This window comes from Elgaria multicarinata, chromosome 4 (assembly GCF_023053635.1).
Source record: "Elgaria multicarinata webbii isolate HBS135686 ecotype San Diego chromosome 4, rElgMul1.1.pri, whole genome shotgun sequence".
Lineage (NCBI taxonomy): Eukaryota > Metazoa > Chordata > Lepidosauria > Squamata > Anguidae > Elgaria > Elgaria multicarinata.
This window is the reverse complement of record NC_086174.1, coordinates 117,149,159-117,171,227: the sequence shown is the minus strand read 5'-3', so window position 1 is coordinate 117,171,227 and position 22,069 is coordinate 117,149,159. Positions and strand designations below refer to the sequence as shown.

The 22,069-nt window shown below is 41.7% G+C and overlaps 1 protein-coding gene across 1 annotated transcript in view; it reads right to left on the bottom strand.

Moving 5' to 3' along the window:
• BMP5 (bone morphogenetic protein 5) overlaps positions 1-22,069 on the bottom strand; it is a 74,531-nt gene that overhangs the window by 26,235 nt on the left and 26,227 nt on the right. Inside the window, exons 2-3 of the mRNA XM_063125048.1 lie at positions 16,570-16,762; positions 10,669-10,817 (exon numbers count right to left, since the gene is read on the bottom strand). Of these exons, the coding sequence (XP_062981118.1) occupies positions 10,669-10,817; positions 16,570-16,762 (342 nt within the window). The remainder of the gene's footprint in view (positions 1-10,668; positions 10,818-16,569; positions 16,763-22,069) is intronic.

The window sequence follows — 22,069 nt, the reverse complement described above, 5'->3', positions numbered from 1 at the left end:
CAGGAAGAAGGAAGATATGGTTTGCATAAATAGAAAACTTGGGAACAAAATAAAATAAATAAATAGAACGAAGCATAAGACACTAGAGAGTACAATCCACAAATACCTTAAGGGGATTCCTTGTATTTAAATCACTTCAGGGTGATAGGCATGAAGCCAGAGGTAACAAGCTGAACACATAACAGTTGTATTACCTCAGGAATTGTCGTGGCTTCAGTACAATTCTCACACAGTGAGACTCTCCAGGCCAAATTAGATCGGATGACTGATAGCTGTAATCAGATCTCCCACTCTTTATTTATTTTTAAAAAAAACAAACGAACAGATAACTGGAGAGAGAAAATTCAGTTCAGGACATGGATGGGGTTAATCCTTTTCCCCAAACCACTTTCCTAATGAAAGCCCCTCCTCCCAGAGGTGCTATTTCTCCTTGCAGGGAAAATTTATGGGAACACATAAGTTTTCCTAACAGGACAAATCAGGAAAAGAGTAGAACGGAAGCCTAACCCCCTCACCCAACACTATGGCCCTGATCAGATCCCAGCCCCACAACTTTTTACAAACATTTAAAGAGGTAGGAGATCCAGTCATAAATCATAGAACCATTGAGCCTCTTCAGAAGACACCTTAAACTATGGCTTTAACCATGGTGGTTAAGCTAGAAACCCAGGCCGTGTTCAGAAGACACTTTAAGTATAGTGAATAAGACTTTTTGCTTTATTCACCATGGTTTAAGGTGTCTTCTGAACACACCCCAGCTTTCTGGCTTAATCACCGTGGTTAAAGCCATGGTTTAAGGTGTTTTCTGAACTGGATCATAGAATAGTTCAGCAGGAAGGGGCCTATAAGGCCATCAAGTCCCAGCTCAATGCAGGAATCTACGTTAAAGCATGTCTGACAGATGGCTGTCCAGCTGCATCTTGAATGCCTGTAGTGTGAGAGAACCCACTACCTCCCTAGGTAGTTTGGTTCCATTGTCATACTGTTCTAATAGTCAGGAAGTTTTTCCTGATGTCCAGCCAGAATCCGGCTTCCTGTAACTTGAGACCATTATTCTGTGTCCTGCACTCTAGAATGATCGAGAAGAGATCTTGGCCCTCCTCTTCTATGTGGCAACCTTTCAAGTACTTGAAGAGTGCTATCATGTCTCCCCACAGCCTTCTCTTCTCAAAGCTAAATGTACACAGTTCTTTCAGTCTCCTCATAGATTAAACAAATCTCATTGAGCTCCATCAGGTGAGTGTTTTATTGCACACTCAGGGCACTCACGGATTTTTGCGGGTCCCTCTCACAACGCTGTTTGCCTCCCGCCCCTTCTTGCCTTCTTCGCACCACAAAAAGCACCCCAGTAAGTCCAACTTATTTTTAAAAATGGAAGTTGCCGCTATCTCCTGCTGTGTGCAGGAGAAGCAGAGGGATCAAAATGGCCCACTGAATGGGCCTTGTGCACATTGTTTACTTCCTCTTTCAAAAGTGGAAATAATGAGGGCCAAATCTACCTCTTATTAAATGCATGTGGTCTTAGTATTAAAAAGCAGTATGTTATCTAAATGCATTTCTAAACCCCACTTGGCCAGAAACTGACTCCCAGCCTAAGGTGCTTCACAGGGTGGTTATGAGTATAAAATAGAGAGGAGGAGGATCATGTATGCTACCTTGGGCCCTTTGGAGGAAGTACAGCTAAATATAAATGTAATAAACAAATGCAAACAAAGATTATTCTGCATATTTAGGAGGAAACATGTTGTTTTCTTGCACCTACACCCCTCAAAAGTGTGTGAGAGCACACTACTATTTTTTATATTTAGATTTTATGCATTAAGACACATGTGCTGATACACTCAAAATATTTCAAAAGCCTTGAGGGAAGTACTCTGCATATGAGAAAATAATAAAAGATCTGTTTTTAGGTGGTTTCTGCATCTGCATATATTTTATAATGCAGTTCATCAACTCACTTCTCACCTCTTGTATCAGTGTGAAGAAAGTAATCATTTGTCCTAGAAGACCACAAATGTTTTCAACCATCAAAGATCTAGAATGCAAACTGTAAAGGAACCCAGTGGAGTATCATGATGTTATATGCAGACATTTAGAATAGAGCATTAAAAAAAACACATGATCCTTCCTTAATTTACCGCAGCCCAAGGGAAACTGTAAATTATATGTTGACAGCTTCCATATGTGTTATGTTGCTCTTTAGACCTACAATTGAATATAAAATGTGGTTTTAGCAGAAAATCAGCTACATTTCATTAAAAAAATGATGCCTATGATACCAAATATCATTTTCAAGGGGAAAAAATGGTTTCCAATGTCATGTAGCCTTTTGTGCTTTTCAGCATTGTCAAGAGGGGATACACAAACTATAACAACCAGACATTTTCCCATCGTTGTTTTCAATATATTGTTATTTTATACCATCTATTTCCCCCCTGCTGCTAGTATAACAAAGGATTTACACTTAAGAGCCACAATCCCAAAGGAAACCCATAAGGAATTTGTTTTCATTCAACAAATCCAATCCTCACAATTAAACTGATGAGCCAAAATCTAGGTTGTTTGGATGTGTTGCAACTGGGGGAAACAATATTTACATTTCTGTACCGCCCCATAGCCGGAGCTCTCTGGGCGATTTACAAAAGTTTAAAACATTAAACATTAAAAATTGGTATGCAAAATTTAAAACCATAAAACCAGACATTATACGAAGATAATATCTATTTAAAACAACTTTGAGCTCTCAGTCAAAGAGAGATCAGCCAAAGGTAGATCAATTAAAAACTCAATGTATGCTGGTAAATTCTTGAGAGAAGAGAAATGTCTTGACATTATATCCAGTGATCTGGGTGTGTAGCAAAGACTACATGCCCATATGCACACTACATCATATGTCAATCCATGTTTTCCTATGATCAAAAGTTTGTGAGAATTGGCAACAAATTATATATTTCAGTGAAATCCAGTTCTATGTTCCTCATGCATGAATGACCACTTGAACCACTAGGAAATTTGTTTAAAGATTAGATTATCATAAAACTGACCAGGATTTTTCAAGAGGTCAATTCACATGAGCACTGTGCCTGTGGTAGCTGTTGAAACATCTGCCTGTATCTGCACCTTGCCAATAACCAGCTTATCATCATTATCAGCAGCAGCAGCAGTCCCAACAGGGTCAAGCTAAAAAAAAAAGTTTTTTCTGATTATTTGAAAAAGCTGGATTAACCTCCTTGGAAATGTTGAAGCAGCTACCACAGGTCCAAGATGGCCTGCGAAATGAATTAGCTCTAAGTCCATGTTGCATGTTTCTCTTCTCTGAGCTTCTCTTCTAGATGTTATTTTCATTTAAACCATCAGGGTTTTCAATGGCATCAACACAAACCCAGCAATTTGCTGCTTGTATTATGCCAGCCCAGTCCTACCCACAGAAGGCATAGCGACACCCAAATTCACAAAATCACCCTATTTCCTATAGTCTGTTTGAGTCTTGGATTTTGGCACATTATTTTCTTTGTAATTAATATTCATATCTTTTGCTGTGGTTGCAGTGATGGAAGGGCTCCCTTACGTGGAGTGGAGTGCACCTCCATAATCCTGCATTCAGCACAACTACTGTCCAGACACATAAGAGTTGTACAGAAGCATATATAAACTGCAAGTGGGACATTCTCAGTGTTTTCCTGCATCAGTGCAATACTGTGACTAGAGATATTCCATTGGGGAAAGAGCTAATCAATCCTATTCACTTTTTGTCTGCAAGACAAATCTATTTTATCCAATATTTTAACATGCCAGTGTTCTAACTTAGCATCAATCTACATGTTACTTTAAAAAATGTAGGTTTTTTCCATTTGAGTCAATCAATAGTTTCCGGACCTCCATCGTCCAGTGTACAAACTTGGCAGTCCTAAATGATGTATAATGGTCTGTACCAGCTAAAAGTGTTTGAACTACACCTTTAGATGACATGCAGTTAAACCTGGGAATTAAAGGCTCAAGGTATTGTTTCCTCAACTCCGCATACCTTGGGCACTCAACTAGGAGATGAGTCATATCCTCAGCTTTAGGGCAGCCTGCTGGGCAATCTACATTAATGCTAGGGTGGTTTTTATAGCGCGCCTTCACCTCCGTCAGCTGGAGTGAATTTAACCTGCACCGAGTAAACAGCCATCTCAGCTCTCGTGGCATTCTGGAAGTTAAATATAGGGGAGCCTTTCCCGGAGCAGTAATGATACTTTTATAGATCCCATTTGAGTGGCTCACTTCGACTGCTGCCATAGATGTCTGAATATCACAGTCATACAGCCTTCTAGAAATCTCATCCTTCGCCCCGTCAAACCCCCTCGTAAGGAGGAATGCTTGTGAGAAGCCCAGTTTGAAGTCAGAGTGTCTCATCCTGTCTGCTCATGAATCCTTCCCCATATCGTCATATGTGGACAGCACCAATGGTAAAGCCAACCGAAACACTATCTTTAACCAGAAGGATATTGCTGCTTTTAAAGTCAATGTGTGGATTGAGTGGCATGCAGTTTCCAGTCGGACAATATCCTTAGATGTGGATCTGGGAACTCTGACGGCCCTAGATAGAAATTTATGCTGTACTACTGCTAATCGTGTGATATCTGCATGGGCCCAAACGGGCGCTCCATACAGAATCTGAGGGAATAATTTGCTTTTAAACAGTTCTAATAGTGGTGCTACCCACTGTCCTCCTGCTCCAGCTGCAAAGCGGAAAATAGCGTTAGCATCGTCTGCATACAGTAGCACCAAAATGTTCCTACCCTTTAAGCGGGGTGGATAGAAGTCGTGACTAGTTAGGGTAGGGACAATATCATTTAAATATAGATTGAATAAAAAGGGAGCTAGCAGACATCCCTGACGAACGCCTTTATTGGTAGGGATGGGGTCTGATAGATCACCATTCGCGGAGGTTCTCACGCATAAGCTGGAGTTTTGGTGCAGCTCCTGTATTCTCCTGAGTAACCTCTGGTCAATGTTTAAGAATGATAGCCTCTGCCAAAGGCAGGGATGGGTATAGAGTCAAAAGCCGCTCTGAAGTCTACAAATGCAGCAAAAAGTGAGTGATGAGGAGGGGCTGTATATTTCCCTACTAGATGTTTTAGTAAGAAGCAGTGGTCTATTGTAGATCTGCCTCTTTAGCTTTCTAGTCAGAGGCTACTTCTTCACAGGTGACGGGGGCCCAGCTATTCGACTGCAGATCTTTCCCCTGCAGAGGGGGTAAGCAGGCAGTCTCGTCATAAAGGAGCAATCGGAAGTGGAGTTCCCATTCCTGAATGGTAATAGTGGTATCCATAGTCTCAGAATGTCTTATAGTTGAGATATAAAGCCTGAATCTGGATCTGTCATTGCTTTCAAGTGCTGATGACAGTTCTGCCCATTTCGTACTAATATATTCCCGTTTCTTATCTCTGACTAGCTTTTTGTAGTTCTTATGCAGTGCCAAGTAGGAAGGGGTAGCGGGACTATATCAATATCTCTTAGAAGTTTATGTTGTTTGTTAATTTCCCTTTTGAGTTGTCTGCAGGCCCCGTCAAACCATGGATTACCCACGTTTAATCTCTGTTTTTTTGGGTAGCCTTTCTGCAGTAACAGTGGCTCAGTTGCAGCTATGATCTGGGCATAGGAATCTATTATTATCTCTGGGTCTTTGGAATTGAGCAGAGTGTTTCTCAGGACCTGAAGATTTGCAGAACGCCATAGGTCTTCCAGTGCTCTTAAGTCCACGTTTGCCCATCTTTTATTTCCATTGGTTTTCAAGGCTTTTTTTGCGCATCCCACCTGTACGATCAAAGGCTGATGATCACTGCATGGGTAGGTGTCAACGTTAAAAGACTAATGCTCTCCTAATGCTGCTGGCGAGACTGCAACGTAGACAATAACACTGGCGCCTAGGTGGTTAATGAAGGTGAACTCACCTTTCCTGTCCTCGGGGAAGGAGCCATTTAGGACTATAAGTTCGGTTTGAAAAATCATTTGGGCAAACCTCTTCCCTTGTATATTTATTGTTGGATCCTTAGAATGTCTATCATCTATAAATAGGAAGTCGTCCGGTATAAAGTAGGTTAGTTGTTTTATTGCGGTCCAGTCCGTACCTATCCGAGCATTGAAATCACCTGCTAAAATCAGTAAAGCTTCAGGGAACTGAATTTGCAAGGACAGTAAATACTCAGGGAGATTCTCCCAAACGTCCTCACTATAGTGGGCTGATTTCCAGGGCGGGATGTAAGCATTTACCAGGATATTTGATGTGGAATTAATTTTAAAAAATATGGCCAGTGCCAGTGATTGTAAATTATTAATAAAGTAACTTTCACCATTCAGTAATGATGAGATACAGCAGGCTAGGCGCCCCCATGGGCGCCCGGTGTCTTTACTGGGATTTGCAGGGATTGCATAAGTTTTATAATCGCTCAGGCTAATATCCCCTACACACCAAGTCTCTTGTAGGAGTATTATATCAAAGGATCTGAGGTAGCTTCCGAAGGTGGGATCGTTTTTTTTCTTGGCCCATCCTGCAATATTCCAAGAGACACAATTTATTGGGGTTCGGCCGACTTTATTTTGTCAGGAGGGGCAATCAGGTGCTATCTGCTCTATCAAGGGGTCCATTTGTACAGAGCTGTTTGAAGAAAAATGGACTTTTTATATCAGATTTTCCTTGCGTTGGAGTTCTGACACTGGAATCGCTGGAATATTGATTTCGGCTACCACTATTTTCTGATTGCTTTGTGGTATCTGTTGAGCATTTTTGTCATTTGTAAAGGTTTTAGTAGTGCTTATAAGTATTACGGGTCCCAGAATATCATTGCCTTTAAGTGAGAGTCTTTAAGGAGTTAAAGGCTTGGGAGCTGCTCCCAATGACGCCTGCTCAGCACCTCCAATATTAGTAGATGGATCATCCATCACCTGGGATGTTAAGTCAATGAGCATCTCTGAGGTAGATCGATCTGAGACTTTTGCGTTGTCTGTTTTGAATTGTAGGGTTTCCTTCTGAGCACCTGCATAAATAGTGGAGTTTGTAGAGTGGTTTTAAAAACTTTTCCCACCCGGATTCTGAATTTGGCCAGCCGGGCATTTGCTGAAAGAATTTCTCTGGCCAACGCTAAAGAGCTAAAGGTTGCTATGCATCTTCCAAGATGAAAAGAACCGGGGAGTGTAACTAGGGCACAGATACTCCTTGGTTGAATTTTCATATTTAGCAATACATTTAAGTTATTCGCCACCCTGGTTTTCCCTTGCCAGCTTGGAGGCACACCATTTGGGAGTGGGGAGAACTCAAAGGCCACCTGATTTGGCACTAGCATTACATTTCCCCTAGGGTCCAAATCTTTTGATACTGTTGTTTATCTGCTGTGCTCAAGTTGTTTTGATTCTGAGAAAACAGTCTGGGCAGCAGGGCCCTAGGCTGGTGGGCCTGTGCTTTTTTGCTTCTTTGATTTGTTTCATGAATTAGATTTACTTCTTGCTCTGTTCTGGTCCGCAGATTCTGAAGAAGCTGGAGTATCTCATCAAGTTGTTTTATGCCTTTAGCAATAGGGGATAATTTGTCATTTATATCTCTTAGAGTCCCGAAAATATTAATTAGAGTTTTGACAATTAAAAAGCTCTGGTCCGCCGTTTCGTCAATGGTTGTTTCCTTTACATTCCTAGGGTGTGAACCAGTTGCTACTTGCTCTTCCTCATTTATTCCCAACGCACAATCCTCTTTTTCTCTCCCCCGATGCTCATCATTTTCCCCCGTTGAGGTGGCCAAGGCTGCAAACTGTTTTGTAGTTGAAATGGGGAACGAGGGGGAACTAGGATCATCAGGCAAGAAACTGTCAATTTTTAATTGCTTCGAGAAAGGAAATGTTGGGGACTCAGGTTGGTCTCTCCTCCTCTTACTCTTGCCTCTCATTTCTAACGGTGTTAGCAGAATCGTTTAACATACAGAGATTGTAGACCTTTTGCAGAGAAGAGATCTAGGCATAAAATTCAAAATGTAAACGCAGACCAACAGACTAGCAACTGAGGTTTCTCAGGTGCCGGCGTTCTGCTGGTGGGCGTTTAAAGTGAGTCAGCTAAATCTGACCTTGAGACAGCCAGTGTTCCGCTTCATAGCACATACTTTAGCCGAAGATAAGTTATAATATGCGATTTAAAAGCTTGAAGGTTGATAAAACACTTAAAACAGTTAAAATTTAGTTACGATAATCAGCACATGGAGTCAGATGGCCGAGCAAGTGCATCCACCACTACCTCCAACGGAACTGCAATCCCTTCTTGTCCCATTCACAGAAATAAAATCCTGGTCCTATTGTATTTTTCTCTTTTCAGTTGGAAAAGCACTACTTTTAAGTCCAAAACACCACTTAGGGCACAATCCTATCCATCTAAAATGTATTAATAAATGTTAATTAATTTAAACGTCTGCATATAGTTGTATGCTTTTATTGAGTATGTCATTATATATTGTATTTTTTCCTTTTCTGTAAATCACTTTGGGACTCCCTTTTGGTTGTGTGAAGCAATATAAATTTAATAAACTAACTAATATGCAATATAAATAGTTAATTGCCTATTCTAACTAGTTATATTTCATATGCATTGTTAAATGTACACTAATCCAAATTAGGGAATCAGCCTTTTAATTTATTATAGCTTCCCCCATCCCAGTTCTCAATAAAGAAATCAAAGAGTTCTGTGGTGTGAGGACAGCTGTGACAATGGGACTTACCAACAAACTCCCCACTTCAGATAAGCCACCCCCCAAAAAATGAGTTGCTGTCTTGGAATCTAGATTACAGTTCATATAAAAGTAGTATTTAGTACAGTAAGTAAGTAAATAGTTTATTTGCATAGCAAAAGCCATTACAATAAACAAAACACATTAAAAACAACAACCAAGAGCAAGATATACAGCTGTTTAAAACAAGAATTAAACCTAACAGTAAAAGATGACTTATCAAGACAGTTCAAGTTATCACAGAATCTCCTCCTTAGAATTGCTGCTCTGAAAGAAAAGCAGGCCACCTTTTCAGAAAGCTGGAGCAATCTATCCCCCAATTAAAAATTGATCAAATATCCATCATGAATCCACTCTAGGGGCATGTCTATGCCAGCCCTATATCCCAGGGTCGTCCCTGGGTCATTCCTGTGTGTCCAAGTGACACACAAGGGATCCCGGGGGCAACCAGGAATGACCAGGGACTTTCCCCGGCATATCGGGAACCATGGAAATCCTGAGTTTTCCACGGTCCTGGCACCATCCCGCAGAGCACAGGCCACATGGCCGCTGCTTCAGGGTTGTCCCTTCCTGCGTGGAACTTAAAATTGGCACGGAGCTACATGGGGGCAGTCCATGCCCATCAGGGGTGGGGAGCGATTCGGGGTTTGGGGGGGTTACCTTCTTTTTCAGAGGAGTGCCGTTGCGCTCCTTCTCCTTTTCAAAAAAAAAAAATGGCGGCCGCAACATCCTTCCGGGATGTCACGTGGCAGTCAATACGCTGGGTGATGATCATGGAAGTAGGTAGATCCGTGATTCTCCCCCCCCCTCCCTCTACACCCTTAAGGTGTATACATGCCCTAGGTTACAGTCAGAAGTCTAAAGGAGCTATCCCAGGTGCTAAAGCCATCAGTTCTTTAGAGTTCTAACTACTTCTACCTGAAACCCAGAGTAGATTCACCACCCCATGACATCAGAGCCATCAGCCTCCGCTGGTGGTTTCACAACAGTACTATCAGGGCTAAACTAGTTACTACATTAAATGTGTAGCGTGTTGCTGACTCTGTTTTAGTTTGGCATAAGCCCGCAGGGCCCCAACCAGGGCGCCAATTGAGTTTTCTTGTTTTCTTTAGTCTCTGCATGGGACGGGGTCAATTTAGTGGCTGGGTAAGAAGTCTTATCCCCCTACCCATATGTGTTGTATTGGTGGTGTAATAGTCTTAGTGTTTTTATTAACGTTTTCTATCAAGTTTAGGCAATAATTATGTATTTTAATTGAATTTTAATATATATAAGTATTTTAATGTGTTTATATTTTCTTGCAAACTGCTTAGTGATATTTTTAAATATGGTAAGCAGTATATAAATCTAATAAAATTATTATTATTATTATTATTATTATTATTATTATTATTATTATTATTATTATTTCAGGGGTCCCAATCTATATCACAGCCCTGTGTAGTCAGGGTGGTCAACTTGTGGCCCTCCAGCTGTTGTGGCCAACAATTCCCATCAGCCCTAGCCGGCGCAACTAATGGTAAGGGATGATGGAAGTTGCAAGCCAAAACATCTGGAGGACCTCAAGCTGCTCATGCCTTCACTACAGATTTAATTTAGCACGTAGTTTAGCCCAGTCAGTCACCATTTAATTTTTGTGAACCGCCCAGAGAGCTTTGGCTACTGGGCAGTATAAAAATGCAATAAATAAATAAATCAGAAATGTGTTGCTCTGGCACTGAGACAAGTGATGCAGAAGGTCTGTACAGTAAGTGGTACCACATGTTACAGATTCCCATGTGCAGTCACTACTGCATGGAGGAAGTTTACAGAGGCTTTCACATAGGGGATGTATATGTAGACCAGCCCTCCGTGTGCAAAATGACAAGACAAAAGCAAAAAAAAGGTCTGTGTTAAAAGTGTTATATATAAATGTAGCTTACCATCTGTCATCTCTGCACAGAGCTGCAATCCTAAATTATTCTGTGGATTAATCACCCAGTGATTGCTGGTCACCGTGATCTCAAACACAAGCCATCCAACATCAAATGCTTGTGCCCGCCTTGTGTCTAAAAGGAACAGGTCTGCATCCCTAGTTTAGAAAATGAAGAGATGACATTTTAAAAATCACAGTAATTATGACTTGGGTTTAGATTTGCTTCTGTCTGTAATCTGCTAGTAAATAATTTGTTCTGGCTTTGCCACAACAATGCAGAAAATGGATGTATGCATCATTGCTATTTGGCGTGAGTGGGCAGGAATGAAGGTTGCGATCCATACACAAGTTAAACCAGAGTAGTTTGATTTAATTTCCATAAACAATTTTGCATTGGCATCAGTGGGTCATAAACACTCCTAACTTCTTTTACAGAAAGCAAAAACATTTTCTATTATTGTGTCCATTGGCTATGTTCTACCATTTCTGATCAGCTAAGAGTTTCACATAGTCACCATTCAATACTATGAGCATATCAGTGTTCCATACATGCAATGGAGAATTCCATTTGCACGTGCAGCACAGAAAAGAATGTGAAACCCCCACCTGTATCAGGCTTTTGAACATTCCAATGGTACGTTAAGATTCCCGCCCCCCTAATTATTAGGAGAAAAGTGATATATTTCTTTGGCTTACTGTGGAACCCTATAAAAATAACATCAAAACTTGGGCCAGTTCTTCTAAATAGTTAAAAGAGAGGAAGAGAAATATTTTCCAGACTTGGTCAGCTGCTTAAATGTTTTAGATATATAGCTCATAGATGTTTCTGAAACACCAAACCTAAGATTACCACTTTATCCACTTCTTACTAATGAAATATTTGCATTAAAAATTATTTATGGTGAGGAGCATGGATGTGGCAAATCTAATCTTAAAGTTCATTCATGGCTTAATATGCCCAACAAGCTATCCCACTCACACACAAAAGTCCTACACATTATATAGATTAAGAAAATAAATGCAGCTCTTGGTTCTGTAAAAATAAATAGAGTTGAACCATATAGTATATCCCTTGTTGAAGTTAAATTAAACTTGGCTTGTCGTATTCATATTTCAGGGCAACGTGTATTTTTCAAAACTAGTTATTTAAATTGTGCATGTAATCCCTACATTTGCTCATCCATAACGGTTAACTTAACTAATCATTTACATGATGAAATTGGAAAATTGGATACCTGTGAATTTTCCTTCTGGCACCCTCACTGGACAGCAGTACAACAGATGGGTTGTTCAACCTTCCAACCACTAGGAGAAAAAGACTCCAGATAGAGGCTGAAAACAGACATGCTGGTATTAGGAACCACTGCTCTGTTTTGAATCCAAATCTATATCCTATTTTCCAAACTTGCCAGGCTGTGTGGGTATGATGTTAAAGGCAGTTCCTGGGGTCACACAGATTCTGTTCAGGGCTAACATGAAACTACACACTATGTAGATGTACAAAAGAATTAGTGTTCAGTGTTGGGGGTTGAACCGTTCCCCCAATGGTTCACAAAAGGCCAAGCGTCCGTCCCCTCAAAAGGGCGAACCACTGCCACAGCACTGGCTTTCATTAATTGCAAAGAGCAGTGTGCAGCCAAGCTAGTTCTAGTTCTGAGCATGTTTCCTTGAAGACAACATGCCATGTTCTGTAGTGATGGAGGGTCAAAACAGACATTACTTGAAACGTGTGCTTATTAGCCATATCATTTTTTCTGCACTTTTACTTCAGAGTAGGTGAAGACACACACACACCCCCAATGCAGATTGGGAGCCTAGCCTTGGAGGTAAAGGGCGCATTTAAATTCTGGATGTGGGGGCCAGTGGGGCTGTAGAGTAATAATGAAAAGAAATCATAGCTCCTAAACACATATTTAAAGTAATGCATGTTTTGGCCCTGAGGCCCAGTTCTCATTGAAGTGGGAAACCTGAGTCCGGCCTGAACCACTTCAGACAGCAGATGGGCAGGGGCGGGGGGAGGTTATGTAACAGTATGTTCCTCCAAAGATTCCTTCCACATACAAACCTAGGAGAAATTTTCTAGCCTAGTTATCTCTTAAAATAGGCTTGTTTCTAAATGCAAGGTGTGTTTCTGTATAGACATTCTTCAATCATGTGCAGTCCCCACCTTCAATCTGAAGTGGTACAGCACAAACAAAGGTTTATCATCTCAGTGAACCAAACTACATAGCATGTAGCTCAGGTTTATCTTTTCATTTATTCTAGTGTAAGCATATGTGGCTCTGTTTCAGATTGGGATCACCACTTTCCAGGAGAGGAAGTTTAAATCTTCTGCCACCACCGCCTGCGTTTACTTCCCCAAATTCCTCCCACCCCAGTTACTGGGGAACATGGGAGGGAAAGTGCTGTTGCACTGATGTCCTGCTTGTGAGTTCCTGGTTGACAGCTGGTTGGCCACTGTGTAAACAGAGTTTGGACTAGATGGGCCTTTGGTCTGATCCAGCAGGTCTCTTTGTATGTTGTTATGTTCTTAAAAGGTCTTTATTAGCATCAATGGAATTCTGGGAAGCAAACAGTGGTGGGGGGAGGTTTAATCTCCCTCTCCAGCAATTTAGTGTGGAGATAGAACAGTCTGAGATTCTTTGCAATACATGACGTTATCGCCAATCCACAGCCAACCAGCAGTTTGACTTTTTAAAAGCTGCATTTTCTGAAAGCTCTTTTAGTCCATATTTTTTACTTAAAGCAGCTCCTGTGTGGTTCCACTGTACTGTGCCCCATCCCTCTGCATTAAATCCTGGGTGTGCTGCTTTGACCTAACAGTGATATGGTCAAGGGTTGGGCCACCCCTACCCCGCCCCCATTCACTGTTTTCCCCCATTGGCACTACTGTCACCAGTCAAAGTAACTAGCCTGCCTTTCCCATTCATAAAAGCGCTATAGTGCTATTTCTAGCCTCCACAATTGCACAGTTGTAGCTTTCGCCAGGCAGAGTAACATACCTTTTTCATTCATAACGTCACTAGTGAGTATCTAGCCTACATTTCCCATTCATAGGAATGCAACAGCAATGGGGAGCCTGGACAGGGGTGGGAAACAAGCCTCATCATTTGCAGTGCAGGCCTCTGAGCTTGATGACATTCAACTCCACAACCTCAAAGTTTCAAGTCCTGTGTATCTGCTCTTTTAATTTTTTATTTATTTAATTTGGCTTCATGTGTTGCTGATGGACCAAAGCAATTTCAAGAAAACCCGGATCTAAACAGAAAGCACTTCTGACTCTGTTGCCATGTATATTACCCCAGGAATGTGGTGGTCCCATTCTGAATTGGGGCCATGTGCACTGCCACTAGGCTAAAGATAACCTGTGTGACATGCTATGAAATGCAATTAATGTAACTTGTAGTTATGCTTAGACATTCAAGCTAAATGTGACTCTATGAGATCTACGATCAATGTTTGTTGTTCTTTTTCTTACTAGGATTCGGCCTTCAAAAGCTGTGAGTTTGCTTGTAGCTACTCAGCAGCTTTTCCCAGCCTGGGGCCCTCCAGATGTTTTGGGCTCCAACTTCCATTAGCCCCAGGCAGAAATGCTGAGAATTATAGTCCCAAACAACTGGAGGGCACCAGATCGGGGAAGGCTGAACTTCTGAACGGGGGGGAGTTACAGAATCCTTGTCAATCATAGCAGTTGTTCTGGTGGCCCACTGACAGAAACTGCTCTGCCAATATAGACCCCCAAAGCATTCTTCATGACTTTTATGTATTTTAACTGTAAGTAGATAACATTCTGCAAACTGTCCCAATATATACTACCCTTGTCAGCAACAGTTTTTCTTGCAGGGCCAGTTTGAGAAGTGAGCAGTGTGGAGATCTGTAGTAGCCAGACCCTCCCTTCTTAAAGTTACCTGGCATTAGTTCTGTTCCTACAGATGATACTTTGCCTACGTTCCCTTTGTCTCTAAGTTGTTAAATGGGAGACCAGTTGTCATCCCACACCAGGGCAGATTTGGCCCAAGGGCCTCCAGTTACTAAGTGTGTGAGTGTGTGTTGGCGGTGGGGGAGAATTCCAAATGAGTAAAGGCAAAGAGTGTATTAACTTAACATGAAAACACTGCCATGATCCCCAAAAAATCTCAAAGATGGGTGGAATGGACATCTGTCCAGTTAGGGGTCTTAAAGGAAAATTCACAGGTAAGACCATTTCCCCCCTATTCTCCAGAACTTTTGCTATTCCAGACAAACATTCCTTTGCATGGACTTTTGCTGTACCAGATAAACATTAAGTATTGTATGGACACTTGGAAGACAAGACTCAGAGCTGTGACCTCCAGGATGGAACTAAGAGGCTACAATTTCCTTTAAAGACATAGACCTGGTTTGCCTGATTGACACAAGCCACCATGGCTTACTTTAGCCAAGGTGACTTGTTTAAATCAACAATGCATGCCAGGTACCATTGGCCTAATTACTCACACAGGTGTAACTTCTCGTGTTGTCTGAAACTGGGCTACATGGCTGACGGCCTGTTGTTGGGTTATGTGAGGGTTGTTTTTCTCCCTGAGTTTGGATGACACGACGAACTGCGCCTGGGTGAGTAATTCAGTTAATTGTACCCAGCACATGCCACCAATTTAAAACACACACCATGGCTTATTTAAGTCATGGTGGCTTGTTTCATTATGCAAACTGCCCCATAGGGTTGTATCTAGTGTTAGTCCTACTTAAAGTAGATGCATTGAAATACATGGAGCTTAAGTTAGACTCACAGCTGCAGTTTGCAAATGGGACTTAAGTTAGACTGACAGCTCTGGCACCTATCATTGCAAGATCTTACTGCTCTTGCTGCATTCAGATGTATCCTACAGACATCAATTGCGTATGGATGCTTGTTTAGATGTATGGACTGCTTATATGAATGTATACCTTTTAAATAGAAGTGTAGGATCCTTTCCCCCCCTTTTCTTCATCTTCTTCTTTTTTAATAATGGTGCTGTGAAATGTTATTGTGAATGGATATGCTTTTTGGGTCTACGTTTTCTGTTGTAGTAACTGCTGTTTTTCCCCTTCTCCCCTCTTTTGTTTCTATTATAATCTATCTCTCTATCTATAAACATAGTATAGAGTCCAAGCCATTGCTTGTCTTCTAGTCATATGGGCAAACCATTGTTTGTATGGTTTCCCTCTTTCCTAAGTATCCCTGGATACTGTCCCAAACAGCAGCCTTCCAGGGTAGACCAATGGCACAAATATGGTTTGTTCATTCAATCAGCCCAAACTATGCTTTGCAAATTAGCTTCACAGCATCCTTTCAGATCCAGGTTTCATAAACCATGTTTTGTTGCATATTATTGGTTCAGAATCAAAGCATGGTTTCACTTTGCAAAATATTGCTTGGCATTATGTCTGAACCATCTCATAGACCCAGTTTACATGTTACAAAAATCCAAGGTTAACAAACCAATGATTGTTGAAAATGAAGTGGGATTGAACAAACCTGCTGGTTCCCAAACACCTGCCCACCCCTCTTGCAGCAGGATGGAGCTAAACATCCCAGGGACAGTCTGTTCTGGGTTTGGACATCATAACCCATGATACTCTGTCCCCCGGGTCATTTATTATGACATTCAAATCCAGAACTCCATCCCTGGGTTGTGAGTGAGGTCTGAACCCAGAACTCCATCCCTGGATTGTTTGTTACAGTAGGAGCATGTGGGTGGGAAGGAACCAGCATGTTCGCTCACTTCCACTTCATTTTCAACAACCCACAATTGATTAAACGTGGTTGTTGCAATGTGCAAACCAGGCCATAGCCTCCACTTTTGTTGCATTCTTAGAAAAAGCTCAGCTCTCTTGTCCTGGTAACGGAAAAAAAAATGATTTGAAATACAATTGGAAGAAAAGGCACCTGTTTGGGTACTCCTTAATGATCTGATAAATGCTAATCTTAATGGTTTCATTCTCAAATCGACTGTAACTCCGATCCTTGTAAATTCGAAATTCAGCGGCTGTCACTGCCTCTCCATGGGGGATCTGAGTCAAGTCAAATCTAAATTCTTTGTAATGCCTTCGTTGGTGGGAAAAATCCTTGTCTCTTTCAACTGTGGAAATAAAATAAAAATGAAAGGGTAAAAATACATATCCCATAGCTAATTCAGCCTTCACTATGCACTTTAAAACTCAAACAAAGAGGACAACAGGGAATTAAGCAAATAGTCAAACCACAACCTTTGAGTTAAACATCAATCAACAAGCCAAGTGTCATGAGGTCAAAGGGAAAAGCCCTTAATGGCTGCATTCAGCATGCAGCAGGAAGATCCAGAAAAATGGAAGATGTAGACAAAATACAAGTTCCAGAAGAATTAAAAACTGGTTTGGTTTAGTTCTGTACACAACTAAGAATTATTTGCAGATGATCTCAGCATGTCATACTGAAGACAGCATTTGAAAAAGAAGAGGCAAGAAGCTGGCTAAAGTTTGGCTGAAGTCATAATGTAATAACAGGGCAATACAATCATAATGAACACAGCATTGATGCTTGCTCTATTCCCACATTGTGGTATTACTGTTCTCGGTGATATGAGCATGTGAATAACGTGTAAAAGATAAGTAGTTTGATCAGTCACACTACAAATGAAACAATGTTGAAAATCTTGTTTGTGCAGACATTTCTGTACACAGAAGGATTCTATAGTGGTAAGATAGCCCACTAGACACTACAAATATTAGCCATGGATAAGTTGCTTGGATGAGTTACTCTTTCAGCATCAATTGCTTGTATGCACAATGACAGTACTAGTGATTCATGCACATGGTTGCTTCCAAGATGAACAAAATGTTTAAATACCTCTTCAAAATACAAACAACATTCTTATCTTTATAAATAAAAGATTTCACAAAAATCCCTTAATGGCTTAAGCCACTATAAATCAGGGTGACTTTATGAATTTCAGTATATTTGAATAGTAAAATTTGACACCAAAGTAGGTCTGATGCTTTGATATAGAAGCCAGTACGTGAAAAGATTATTAGTGAGACACATATTTAGTGTTGAGAACTGAAGCTTTCCTCAGAAAAGTTATTAGATTTTAATCAGATGTGGCTTAGAAATTAATGGCCTCCATGACAATCATGGTGCAGTCCCAGTAGGTCATTGCCCCAACTCACAACTGAGGTTCTACTCCTAATTTGGTATCCGTGTCTAAGCAGAAGTATGGTGGTTCAGAGGTGGAGGAGTAGCATGACTGCATACACAGTCAGTTTGAGCAATGGGCATGATCACTTCTTAGCACCCTCTCCCAATAGTTTGGCTCCTTGGTTTACTAGGGAGCTTGGGGAATGAAACAATAGGGCTAACAGCTGAAATGTAGGTGTCAGAAAACTTCTTTGCTATGATTGTATCTTCACAGTTCCATTCAGTGATGTAGTACCAAGTTCTCCATCAGGCTGCCAGTCTGTTGAAGGCTTGAAGGTCCATTGTGACTTATTCGCTAGATACTTGGGGAATATAAGAATGTATATCAGCAGCAACTTGGACTCCCCTGTTTTATCCAACGCCCTGTGTGGACATGTTTTGTTGGGTGAGTTTTATTTATTCAGGCTGGAGGATGTGAACAAGGATCTAATGTCAGTCCTACTTAGAGTAGACCCATTGAAATTAATGGGATTAGTTAGACTAGCATTGGATACAACCAAAGGTACTAGAGGAGCCAAACCTATGTTCAATGCTTGTCCATCTAAACTTGTAAAAGCTAGCAAGGTTCAGCCCTAGGGATTCTAAATGCCTTCCTGCATGAGGGGGTGGTCCCAACCATGCTTACACAGGTAGTTGGGCAGCCACTCTTCTAGGGGGGGAAACATGCTGGATCTAGAAGATTGTGCCAACTACTGACTAGTCACCACTATACCCTATTGAGCCAAGGTGTTTGGGTGGGAAGCAGAAAGACAACTACAGGCACTCTTGAATGGCACTGACTATTCATTCCAAACTGGTTTCAGGCCTAGATCTGGTACAGAAACTGCTTTGCTCCTATGCAAGGAGAGTGACAGGGGAAGTACAGCTATGTTGATTATTCTGGTAGCTTTTGAGATCATCAATCATGGCATCCTTCTAGGCCAGGGGTAACTTGTGGCCCTCCAGATGTTTTGCCGTACCATTCCCATCAGTCCTAGCCTGCATATCCAATTAGAGGGTGGCCATTTACACATCACCAAAACCAGAAAATGCATCCCGCAAAAAAGAGGAATAAAGAGGCCCCCAAATTGTGTAACATTTGCATGTGCTGATAAATATGTATAAATATACATTTAAAAAACAAAAGCTATAATTTAAACAGAAATATAATACATCTCACCATACCTGACTTGGACTGAACAGCCCTCTGTAAAATAGGACACTTGGCCACCATTGCCAATGGTAAGGGATTATGGGAGTTGTAGACCAAACCATCTGGGAGTTGTAGACCAAACCATCTTGAAGGTTACCATGGTTGATGGTCTCAAAAGCCACCAAGAAGTCTCAGATGGGAATTGGAGATAGCACACCAGCGATTACCAGAGACAAGGGCCTCTTCTGTTGTGGCATTCAGTCTTAGGAATTCCCTTCCCAGGCATGCCTAGCACCATCTTTTCTTTTGGCACTAAATGAAAATCCATTTATTTGCACTAGATGTAGTGTGTGGGGGTATTTGCCTAGACCATTTATCTTTGTTCCTGTTTTTATGTTGGAATTTTTAACCACCCGCTAACAGTACCTCCGTCTTGTCTGGATTGAGTCTCAGTTTGTTAGCCCTCATCCAGTCCATTACCGTGCCCAGGCACTGGTTCAGAACAGTCACTGCTTCACCTGGGTTTGATGAAAAGGAAAGGTAGAGCTGGGTATCATCCGCACATGCATCCCTAGTGCAATCGTGCTTGTGCAAATGTAAGTTTAGTTGGATTTTCGTCATGCACATAGTTCAGAACTTAGTTTCGGTTAGTGAAATGTCATTTGCACTAAAGGAATGACATAGTTTGATACTGCCCAGTATATGAAAATACCTCCAAATATCTTCATAATTGTCTTTAACAGTGATGTCTTCAGTGTCTTTGTTTGTTGTATAATACCTTACATTTTCTAGTTAGTTAATAATAATTTTGGCTTTAGTCCCTACACTGCACAAACCCATTTTAAGATGTTAGGCCATTCATGACCATTAAGGGCAGTGGCAAGTTACTTTTATCTCAGTGACAAAGAATCCTAAATATCTGGACTAAACAAGTTATATTAGGACAGTCATCATGCACTGTGGGATGAAATATTTTAAATATCTTACTCCGTGTAAACCAACTAACAAACAACTTCACCCAAGACACATATAAATGGGTCATCCTGTCCTCAAAGACATATGGACTGTTAGTGAAAAGAAACAGGATATACCCAATTTAGTAACACCATTTCACCATCTGAAAAATATGCACAAAGACCAGACTTGTCCTCTTTACAAAGACATGCACATACTTAAGTGTACCTTAACCAGATCCATTAGTTCAATTAAAACACTGTTATATTAGCATTTAAACACTTTGCTCACTTATTTTCAATGAAATGTTATTATTAGGGATGTGCTCCGCTACTAATCGGACCGGCGAATTAGAAGCAGAGCGGGGTGCTTCGCCTCCCCTTAAGGCGGAGGCGAAGAGGATTGGGGGGCCGGCACTTGCGGCCCAGACTTCCTGGCTGAACCGCGGGCTCAATTGAAGAAGCCGACGGACCGCGGACGGAGGCAGGTAAGGCCCCCCTCCCCCTTGGTCCCTTATCGGGCTCTGCCACTGTCGCCGCACGGGCAGCGACATCGGCAGAGCCCGGTAACCCCCCCGCCCTCCTCTCCCGGCCTTACCTGACACCACTCCCCTCCACTGCGGAGCTCCGCGGCAAAGAGGAGCGGAGTATGGGCGGAGCGGGCCGATCCAAAATTTTCGGATCGGCCCGCGGGGCGGAGCAGGGGGTCCGTGCACACCCCTAGCTATTATAGTTATGATGTGCAGCTTGTATACAACATTCTTAAGGAGTGGAATTGGTGCTGAGTCTTTTGGCTTTTAAGTTTTTGCTTTATCTATTGGTTTCAATAATAACATCTAGCAACAACTCTCAAGTTTGAGAGTACATGCTGATCAAGGGAATCTCTCTGATGTAGCAATGAACTCTTAATTCTTCCCCAGAGTTCAGTCAGGGGGACATCGTGTTCATATAAAGGAAGCACACCTTGAAGATGCCACTTTCTTTATTGTGAGGGGCATATGAATGCAAGAGATCTCAACCTAGCTAAAGTAAGTTGTGTGACTGTTCAATTCAAACCAATAAAAACAGTTAAGCACCTTTATTTGTTAAGCAACTACCTTTATATGTACAGTATTTGGGAAGAGGGGAAAACAGAGTCACAACTAACTTTAGCGCAATCATGCCAGAGACTCTTACCAGGTTGGTATTTTGCCTTTGTGAGTAACAAGTGAGCAGGCTACTTCTTCCACCAAGAGTTCTGTATGTGTACCCTTGAATAGTAAAACCAGGGCTGGCATCGAGGGTAGGCATGGTTGGACACCTGCCAAGGGTCCACACCTCAACAGTGGTCCACTGACAAGAACACCCTGGACTTGTTCCTCCTCTTCACCATTACAAGCATTGCTTATTCACCTGCCTCTCTGACTCAGACAACAATGGTGGTGAGAAGGAGGAGGAGGAGCAGATGCCATTGTCTACTCACTCACTGGTTCTCTGCCTGTCAAGCAAGCAAGTGGGAATAATGAGAAGGAGGATCATAGAACAGTAGAGTTGGAAGGGGCCTATAAGGCCACTGAGTCCAACTCCCTGCTCAATGCAGGAATCCACCTTAAAGCATGCCTGACAGATGGTTGTCCAGTTGCCTCTTGAATGCTTCTAGTGTGGGAGAGCCCACGACCTCCCTAGGTAAGTGGTTCCACTGTTGTACTGCTCTAACAGTCAGGAAGTTTTTCCTGATGTCCAGCCAGAATTTGGCTTGCTGTAACTTGATCCCATTAGTCTGTGTCTTGCACTCTGGGATGATCAAGGAAAGATCCTGGCCCTCCTCTGTGTGACAATCTTTCAAGTATTTGAAAAGTGCTATCATGTCTCCCCTCAATCTTCTCTTCTCCAGGCTAAACATGCCCAGTTCTTTCAGACTCTCCTCATAGGGCTTTGTTTCCAGACCCCTGATCATCCTGGTTGCCCTCCTCTGAACACACTGTTGCTGATAAATAAAAATGTCAATACAAGATTGTGAGCAAGACCCGAAATCAATTCATACAAACAATAGCTTCACAAATGTCAGCACCTCTGGCTAAGACAGGTATATAGGCCCATTGTCTATATAAATTTTAAATATTATGTGATGTGGGGCAGGGGGGTTATG